Consider the following 10,390-nt stretch of genomic DNA (forward strand, 5'->3'; position numbering starts at 1 on the left):
AGCGCATTACGAAAGCAAATGCAGAAAGAAAGAAGACGTTTCGAGCAGAAGTGGTATTCTGGGAGGCCTCAGGTTTCTAGGGTTGGAATTTACCCCCCGCTGTTTGAAGCACGTAGCTTAGATAAGAGACGTATTATTCTGTGCCTCATTTTTTGCGACGAAATTCTTTTTGTCTTGGAGCTTAGGACTGCAAAATGCTGAAAAGTGCATACCCGAGGTGCACTTGGAAGAGGCTTGAAAACTGCTTTTCTAGGTAAACGCTTCTGTTGTTCCAAAGCATCTGCGGACAAAAAAAAATCTTACACGAATACTCGGTTAAAGATATCAAAGATTAACGGGAACAAGTAATTAATTACCCGAGAGCAGCTGAGCAGTAATCGTGTTTTTTCTTTAACTATTATGAATTGGTAGCTAGGTAGGCACCGTCCTTGAACTGAGTGTAGTGGTCCACTGAGAAAAGTTTTGATCAGGCAAGAGATCTGAACGGTAATTTTTCTTTTAAATATTACCCGGTAAATGTATGTTCGGGTGTCAAGGCTGCTGCAGGGAAATAACCAGGAAAGCCGCTGGATTTTTTTTTTTTCTGGCGCATAATATTTTGGTTCAGCGCTGAGCGGTGAAGCTCTTTTCGGGAGAACCAACCATTCTGGTTTAGCTCAGCAAAAGTGCTGCAACATGAGCTCTGACTATATTATAGGCCTCTGTCTAACGTAGTCGTTCACGCAGCACTAAAGTTGCAACAAAATCACGTGAAGTATAACAATAACAGGAAAGAAGTATTAATCCGATGAATTCCTTAGCTGTTCCGTGACACATATTGCACCCCCTCCCCTACTGTTAATTCTCTGATGACTGGGCCTTCTGTCATCAAATAAATTGTAAGTTTTATTGCATACTTGTGTCAATTCCAGTTCTTTAGCAATACTTGGGCCATTAAGAGCATCGTTATTAAGAAGCAAGGAGGGTGAGAAAGCACTATTCTCGTATTTGTAGCAAAACGCCATTTTTATCTTCAACTATGGTATAAAAAAATATTGCCTCCATAAAAAAGCAGAAATACTTCCGGCCGGCTACAAGCGTTTCTGAAACGAGTTTTCACCTTTGCCTTTCAGGCCATAGCCTGCAACTTGCTGCCTGGGAGCAATATTTCGAAGGAGGCGCGCGCTATCCAGTGAACGCCTTTGTCGAGCAATACTTCGGAGAAGCACGCAAGGGTCGGCAAAACACGCCGGAGGCGCAGGTTTGAACGCTTAACTTGGGATTCCTACGTAAAAAAATTGTACCTGGCGTCGATACAATGTCGCAGCATCTGCTGAGAGAAAAGCCGATGTGAGGTTGGTGTGTCTCAAGAAAGAAAAAGGCATCGCTCGTTCCAGAGCGAATCCCATAAAAAGGGCGACTACACAATCACAAAATCTTATTTTGGCGATGAAGCAGCGAGATATTGCCGGTAACGAAAAGAAGGCCGTGTCTTCTACAGACGGAAATACTGCAAGGCCCGCATAGCATAGAAGAGTATTTTTATTTAAAAATTTTTTATTTGTTTTTGGCGAACATTTATTCCTGCCAGAAATCCGGCAGACGAAGGAAAGCTGACCTGTACAAATATACTTTTATTTTCGTACATTTTTTAAATACGGAACTTAAATGAAATATAGAGCTGCTATTCTGCTTTTGAAATATTTTTTTTTCAAATTCTGCGATATGTTGCTGACGCTCTTATTTGTGTTTCCTTGTGCTTTCATAGACTGACATCTGCTGCTGGTTGTGTTTGTATGTCTTTCCTGTCTTAGCCTAATGCGAGGCTGCAGCGTGCGAAAATAAGTAAAAAATAAATAAATAAATAGCCAACGAAAGAAAGGCAGAACAATGAACGGTGCTTATGATGAGACGGAAGAAGCCAGCGCTATGCTGGCAACAATTGTAAACCGGCCCGCTATGTTGCTGCACTGCAATGCACCCGAAACATTAGGCTCGGATTACACAAGATTGCTCTCATACAAGTGCACTGTATTGAAAAGAGAGCGATGCTTTCACTTCCTCACTGACAGAGTCAACACCAGGGGGATAGCAACAAACACCTTAACAAGCTTTCATGTTACAACGCTACACCTTGGCTTGTACGCTGTACGGAGGACTCCAGATTGATCGTGTCATGAGTGGGCTAGTGGAAACTGCAAAGATTTCGAGTTTCGGAAAACAAAAATACTTTCCCCTGTGATGATAATTCAGCACACTAGCATTCTTGCGTTTATCTCAACTGAAACATGACGCTCACAGGCATGCCGCCTTGCATCAGTGGCCTTACGTGAGGTTCTGGAATACTACAGCCACGCAGCAGCCATGGCAGCCAACGAGTACAGCTTACTGTGCATTACGAAAAAAACTGTGGCAGAGCATGCCTTATTCCGAACGTTTGCCCTGACAGGCACACTGTATCAATGAACAGTTGAACAAATCAGCGATCAATGGGCACAATCGATAACTGATCCATTTATTATTTCGGCTCTTCATCCAATTTTTCATTAGGGTTATAATATATTACATACCTTACATGCCGTTGAATGCTGCCAATTTGTACTCTCTCAATGGCGGTGCTTGATTATAACGTTGCGAGGAGCACAAGAAACAAAACATTAACATATGGACCTTGTACTCACAGCTAGAAAAAAAAACTTTTAATGATGAAAACTATTTCTTTATGGCCTAAGAGGACGAGAAAACTCCCTCTTTTCTCATATATGGCTCTGTTTTGCTACAAGCTGCAACTAAACTGTTATTGAGACATCTCGTGTTATTGAGGCATCTGGAACTTTAAAAATAATTTGAAAGGTGTCGTATCTAAATTCATTAAAAGTACTTGCATTGTTTTAGAGTTTCAATTACCAGAGAGGCAATATAATTGGCTCTTTCGCTATTAACAACGATATAAACTCAGGACCCGTGCAGAGGGTTGTTGCGAAACTGGCAAAAAATCTCAGTGTAGAACATTCACCCACTTCTTTAATCAATCTGTGCTTGCGAATAACCTTTTTAGCCCTTCACAAAAAAAAGTCAGTTATCTCTTTGTGCAGCGCATGAGAGCTGGAGTTATTTGTGCTCCATTAAACCCAATACCACAAAAAGAAATTACGCCTTTAGCCGCGTTTCTTGAGCGCCCGGTAATCTCTCATCGCTTTAACATCTGCATTTAGCTCCGATCTCAGGCACTGCTGAGTCTGCACCCGAAGGAAGGCAAGTGACATTACCCAGAGTTCCCCTCTGTTTGACGCGCGATCGATATGTCACGGAAGCCTGTCTCTCGAGGACGACCCTCCGTAGCATGCTGGTAGTGCACAAAGTTGTGTTTCCAAAAATTAACTCGTCTCGGAAACCGGGAGGGCGGATTCTCCCACCATCGATCATTCCCGCTACAGACAGGATCACTGCCCGCATTCGGCGGGCCGGCCTGCGCCCAAGACGGTATCGAAAACCAAACTCTACGAGATCAGAATTACTATAGTGAGCTTGGGTCTTGCAGAGCGAGTCGTTCTCATCAAATATAATATCATTTCATAAGCAAACCGGAAAACTGTACTGTCACTGCGGAGTACATTTTCAGAACAGGCACATGGAAAAGGGCGTTCACCGACTATATGTTCGCCCGAATAATTTTCCCGAAAATTCTTACGCAGCAACATCATTATGGGATGGCTTTCAATGTTTAATATCCCTCAACGTCGTTTTTTGGGCGCATGGCTTGCTTGGGTTGCCTTTGTTTCGTCACCCACTAGATTTCTTAGTGTAAGGAACTGCATAGGTCGATCGATGGATATATTGAATTGTTAGTCGGTTGACTAAGCCCTTACAAAAATTTCATTGGAAAGCCTATAGACTGTCCATAGAGTTCTGTCTATAAAGTCTATAGAGTATCCATAGACAAACCCTAGAGAACACTTCATAGGCAATACAAATGCTATATACAATTTATAGACAATCTATAGATTTATGGTCATAAACTTTTAGTAGACTTTTGTCTATAGACAGTCTATAGGCTTTGAATAGACCAAAAGAAATATCTATGGGAAGGCAATAGAGTCTATAAGTCTATAGACTGTCTATAGACGATTTTTATAAGGAAGTGAGTAAACGATTTATAGATTAAGTAATATATTGATGATATATATATTTATTTAAATGTCTGGTTGATTAATCTACCGCCGTAAACAGAGCTGATGCGTATATCAGGCATCACCGCGAAGGTTCGCCTTCACTCTAAAAGGCGCCTTCGACGAATCTTGAATAGTCACTCCAATAGCAGTGATTGCCTCTAGACGAGTACTTAGCATTGATTGATAGACTCACAACACGACATCCACTAGATATGTCTTCGCTAAACTGAGCGATAATAGTTAGAGGAAAACCGGACATATAATAATCACCACCTAAAGAGCAATGGAAGGTTTTTGGAGGTATTGGAAATAATGATTTTCATCTCATGAGCTACTTCACACAGAGTAGCATGAATGCAGGCGCATGCTGGCGTTGGGTCCTCTTTAAGATTACTGTGAGAAAGCAAACATATGCAGACAACTGGCGATACCTTTCGTCACTTACAAGACAAAATCTCCCGCGTCCGCACGAGAGGATTTGTGGGTTTCTTGGCCGGTAAACAATTCAGTCGAGTTCGTAAAACATTTTAGTTCACAGTGCTCTTCACCGCGCAAACCTTTTAGACCTTAAAATGTGAAATACTCTTATATTGTTAATGTGCTTACTTGCTTTTCCGACCAATGTTCTTGGTGTTTACCTCGAACAACGCCCGCTCTTTCTTCTTGCTTGCGGCTTATTCTCGGAAGACATTAACCACAAACCTTAAAAGGAGCAGCCCCAGGACATGAAATATTTGCAATATCAGCACATTCTAAAGACAGCGCAAACAAGACAAGGACGGCGGAAGGAACAACACGAGCGCTGACTTACAACTGAACTTTATTGATGAAAACGTGCACAATATAAAGAGAGGAAGCGGCCGCTGCACTCAGAAGCCGTCGACATCAGAAGGTGTAAATGGCCATAAAATTGATTAAAAACGTAAAGTGGTGGTTTACACCTTCTGACGTCGACTGCATCTGATTGCATCTGCCACTTCCTTCCTATATACATTGTGCACATTTTCCTCAATAAAGTTCAGCTGTAAGTCAGCGCTCGTGTTGTCGTTCCTTCTGTCATCTTTGTCTTGTTTGCGCTGTGTTTAGAATGAGTACATACCAACTCGCTTAGGCTTCTACTTTGGCGAATATCAGCAGCCGTACGTAGGTGTGCATTTTTTTATCTCAGACGTGTTTTACAGCGCCCACGCACCATCCCCTCAACAACATCCTGTCTCACAAATATCCAACAAGAGAAATATTGAACGTCTTGCACTCATCCCTCTGTGAGCTATTCGGAAATTTGTTTACTGAATCCCACCCTACAGTGTAAGCAGTGAGAAAGCCAAGGTCATTCATTTGTGCTCAACATAGCCTCCGCAAGGGCGCTGTTCCTTGACCACTGGTGGAGGCGCAAGTATTGCTCGTTTTTTTTTTAGATATCCGGAATGCAAGCCCAACGTAGCGGCTCCTCACGAACACGCCCGTCCACCGCGCAAGCTTAAGACTACAAGGCTTGTTGCAATAAGTTTGACTCCTCCCTTTAGACCGAACGCAATAGAAATTGGTCACGCAAGCCAGCAGAAAAAAGCACACAAGAAAACAGAAAATTCAGGTTTTGCCATTTCTCCATTCTGCCTGCTGTCCTTTATTTCCGCTGCCCCAGCTCAGGTGCTTCAGTATTGATGGCAGATGTCAGGGCTAGCAAAAATATTTTCCTTCCTTTTTACTATTATTTTTATTAAAACCACTACCACCACCACCAACAACCAATTTCGGAAGTAAACTCCATGCGCCGGCAACAAATTTTATACACGGGTCCCAGAGTCTACATCATATCGTCATTCACTTCAAAACGGTGGCTACCAGCCCTTTTCGGTGTAGAAGTCACCAATTTTGTTTTATTTCTGTTTTATGTATGTACTGCAGACCATGATTAGACACGGGAAGGAAGAGCTCATTCATAAAATGCAAAATCACCGCAACAAAAATAAAATATAGCAGCAATGATATAAAAACTAATTTTTCAGTACAGTACTATAGCGTAGAATACATAATATAGCAACACAAAACAAGGTTAAGAAATATTAATTACTTTCTAGATTGACTCCAACTCTTAAATTCAATTTTTTCAAAGGCACGTGGTTTTTGCGCTTCCGGTCAAAGTTAGCCTCTTTTCGCTGTTCCCCTGCCTTGAGGGGTATACTAAATGAATGCAGTTGACCTACTTTCCTTTGTCTCTTCAAATAAGAAGCCCGTTTCCTTCAGAAGCAAAAGGTCTCAATAAAAATCAGTTCTGTTACAAACAGTATCTTTAATTACCTTATGGTGTGTCCATGCCAAAGTTATACACTTGTCATCATTCTTAACCTCTAATGGCTCAGCAAAGCAGCGTATGATCAGTAAACTTTAGACTGCGGCCGGAAATTAGCTCTGACTTTCTTCCTCCACTTTCGATAAAAGCGCATTTTTTGTTACCCTGTGAGCTTTCACCCTTAATGCCTTTCCAAATAACACCACTATGGCGCGGTTGGAACACGCACTTCATGGAGACGAAAAAGAAATCCTCCTCAAGTCCTCGTGCACATCTGACGAAATGAAGAAGAAGTATTCCTGCGTGTCGGGCCTGTCTTCAAGCGCCTTCCTTCCTTCAAGCGCTCTCTGACGAGCTGCATCTGAGCGATACTAGATAGGGCGGTGAACTCTGCAGCATTTGGAACCTTCCAAGAAAGCGTGAAGTCTTTTGTCGGCTACCATGCCACCAGCCGGCGGCGCGAGGGAGCGCGTTTGCAGCCCCCTAAGCCCTCTGAGCTTCGTGCTCAGCACCGCAACAGCCACAGCCTTCACCACGAGCTGCAACCGAGTCCAGTCTCCAGGCCTAGCGCCCTACGGTCACGGCAGCTTCCAACGACGGACGCTACTCTTTGGCATCGCTGCGCTGATGGTGCTGCAGTGCCACAGCCACGCTTTGGTTCTCATCGCGGGACCCGTGGACCACTGGTGCAAGCCTCCGGCCGAGTTCTCCAACCTTTCCGCGCACGGCTGGAAGCACATCGGCATACCCTGGGACGAACGAGGCCACCACAGCCGCTGCCGTATGTACGTACAACCCTTCATTCCCGGGAGCAACTCGACGTCTGACCAGCAAGCGACGGTCCCCTGCACTGCGTGGGACTACAATCCGAAGGACGCCATGCTGACGGCGCGTAGTTCCTGGAACTTGGTGTGCCACCGCGAATGGCTCTTAGCAGTGGGCGATGCCGTTTACATGAGCGGAGCAGTGTTCCTGGTTCCCGTAGCCGGATACTTAGCGGACACCGTCGGGCGTCAGCCGGTAATTGCTGCAGCTATGTTGAGTTTGGTTGGCAATTCCATCGGCAGCTGCTGCTCTGATTCATATCCGGTGTACCTGACCACGAGGTTCGTCTGCTCCGCCTGCGCCAGCACCGTCTTTGTAGTGACCATCATCCTACTTTACGAGGTGACCTCCCTCAGACACAGAGCCTTGTACATCTGCCTCACTGTCAGTGCCGGTGTCTTGCTCACAGACGTCTTCATTTTCGTGCTAGACGTACTCCGTCTGCCGTGGTTTCTGCTGCACGTCGTCATCCTGTCTCCGACTTTTCTGCTGCTGTCCGCTCTCTGCTTCGTCTACGAGTCCCCGCTGTGGCTCCTCACTCATTCGCGGCTGCAGAAAGCCGAAGCTCTGATGATGCGTGCAGCTACCATCAACGGCGTTGAGCCCGGCCAGGCGCAGGAGTCTGTGCAAAAGGTCTTGTCCGAGCTGACAAAGAGGCGACGCCCCGAAGAGCGGATAACGCCGGCCACACTCATTGTCCCAGGAGTTGTGCGGAGCAGGGCAGGCATCGTGTTCACCACGACTTTCGCCATCGTCCTGGCATTCTACACCACCTCCTGGGAGAGGACTGAACGCGACAGCCCCGTGATGAAAATACTGTTCATATGTCTGTCGGTGCCCAGCTACGCGGCCATGTACCTCGCCCTGAACACCGTGGGAAGGAAGCAGTTCCTCGTGTTCATGCTGCCGCTTCTCGGGGGTATTTGTTGTCTGTGCGCAGTGGCCGTGAACTTCATAGTACCGGGCTTCACTAAGATGATTCTGGTCGTCGCGAGGGACTGCGCCGTCGTGGCGATGCAAGCCAACTACCTTTGCATTGCCGAGCTCTTTCCGACTGGCGTTCGCTGCGCTGTCATGTGCGCCGCGTACGCTTTTGGCCGTGTGGGAGCCGTTCTCTCTTCAATCCTCAGACTACTGCCACAGCATGGACGAGAGGACCTGGCTTTCGCCATTGTGGCGTCGGCGGTATTCTTCAGCCTGGTCCTTGCTTTGCACCTTCCAGAGACCAGCTACGGCAGGCACGCGTCGCCAACCATGGATGAAAAGAAAGACGTGTTGTTCCTTATCCAACAGGCCCCACAGTGAGAAAACAAAGGATTGTGTTAACGGTAACAACTAACTAATGCTGTTGTTTTCCAAAGCAAGATTTGAGCGGCGCTTTGAACTGATGTGACCCGTTAGGTACCCGTTATATATGTGAAACAAACTGCGTGTCACTAGAAAGCACATCTTTCAGCCGATGTTTAGATATGTGTGTCTTCTGTGTCGGCGGTGTTCTCTACATGGCTACCACACACCTGGTTACGTTTTCTTTTTGCATTGCATAACACAGTTGGTAATGCATATCTTTTCTAAATTTTCACAACCGCTGAAAACAAATGACAGCCTTCGGACGACTTCTCCCCTAATGCATTGCAGTATAGTTCACTTTTATCCACGTTAACAACTTGTACATTAATATAAACCAACTTACATTTTTCGATATTATAACCGCCTCAGAAATACATTTGCACGAATAACTGAGCTTTGTGTCTTTTTTCAAACGCACTGTTGAGCAACAGTGACGTCGCTAGTTCACATGCACCGTGAATGTAGATGATTTGACCTTTTTGTTTTGTGTCTCTATGTTGAAACAGCTGTCACTCATACTACCGCCTTATACGCATTTTATAGCATACACCAGAAGCACTCTGACCAATAAACCGGCCACGCCACGTTTCTGGAGCTTCGTGAATCGTGCACTCGAAGACTGGCATTTGATATTAAATGTTAACTTTTAGCAATCTGCCACTAGAGTGCGCTTTTTCGGCCTCGCTGGAATATTTCCTCTAAAAAAAAAAAACTGATGAAGCCTTAAGAGCCCAATCCGGGAGTGCAAAGCATCCGCAATGAAAGGTTCGATGTGCATTAGGGCAAAATGGTATTCTTTGACGAGCACTGAAACCTGGAAAAGCGGTCGCATTTCCAGGCCCATTATGAGACCGACAGTGGAAATTAGGGACGAGGAAGGATGCAAAACAAGAGGGAAATAGCAAGCAAAATTGGCAGTCGAGTTGATGATGATGAACGAGATATGAAGATGTATTAACAAAAACATGAGGGAAAAACGGAGGCAGAACGACACCAAGAGTCCGGAAGGAACGACATAGAAAGGATGTTTTATGTCGCAGAACCTCAAAAAGAGAGGAAAATAAAAAGGCGGAAAAAGATCGAAAGAAAAGGGGAAGGTAGTAAAAGAGCCAAGGGTTTCTAGCACTACCTAGTGAGCGGCCCTGATTCCTCGGCGACCTTGTGGACGCGAACAAGCGGACAGATATTTTGAGTAACGTGATGAAGACTTCGGGAGAGACGCGCAGCTGCACAGCTGCTTCAATGGCAGTCGTTCCACACACTCTCTCTAAGAAGCCTCAAATGCTCGGTGATGTTCCGCAAAGTGCACTAAAAGTTTTCGCCTTTCTCCATGCGCTGGTATGACTCACTTCTCGCCTCCAGGGCTGGAAAGGTGGCGGAGGAGGACGCTGGCAAAGCGGAGAGCTAAATGTTACGCGCACACCACGAACCCATTTATAAAAGTGAGCGTGGTTTAATTTGACGAGGACGGCGGTCATCCAGTACTCTGGAACAATACCTGAAACCCGTGTATTTACTTAAATGTGTGGGAAGCAATTTTTCAGCTTCCACACTTATGCGAAAGAGCATCCAGTACGAAATGCTCTCAGGACGAGGCATGGGCAGCGTCTATTTCGTGATCGTGAAGAGAAGATCGGGCCGCTCTTTAGAAAGTAGTGCACGGAACATAAATCTCCAAAGAGGGTGATGCAGGTTAGGTTAAGCCCACGAGCAGCCTTCTAAAGATCTTCGGGGACCTGTACTTCGGTGCAATATTTCTCAAGGGACGGGG

The 10,390-nt window shown here is 45.4% G+C and overlaps 1 protein-coding gene across 1 annotated transcript; it reads left to right on the plus strand.

Annotated features, from left to right (window-relative positions):
* Positions 1–6,885: 6,885 nt before the first annotated feature.
* Positions 6,886–8,639, plus strand: LOC144108073 (organic anion transporter 3-like). Its single transcript, XM_077641354.1, has one exon. The coding sequence runs from the start codon at positions 6,886–6,888 to the stop codon at positions 8,572–8,574; it is 1,689 nt and encodes a 562-aa protein (XP_077497480.1). The 3' UTR covers positions 8,575–8,639.
* The last annotated feature ends 1,751 nt before the right edge of the window (positions 8,640–10,390 follow it).

The sequence above is a fragment of the Amblyomma americanum genome, chromosome 10 (assembly GCF_052857255.1).
Source record: "Amblyomma americanum isolate KBUSLIRL-KWMA chromosome 10, ASM5285725v1, whole genome shotgun sequence".
NCBI lineage: Eukaryota > Metazoa > Arthropoda > Arachnida > Ixodida > Ixodidae > Amblyomma > Amblyomma americanum.

Bases quoted from the DNA above. Each gene is read 5' to 3' on its own strand.
- LOC144108073 (XM_077641354.1), top strand. From the start codon at position 6,886: ATGCCACCAGCCGGCGGCGCGAGGGAGCGCGTTTGCAGCCCCCTAAGC.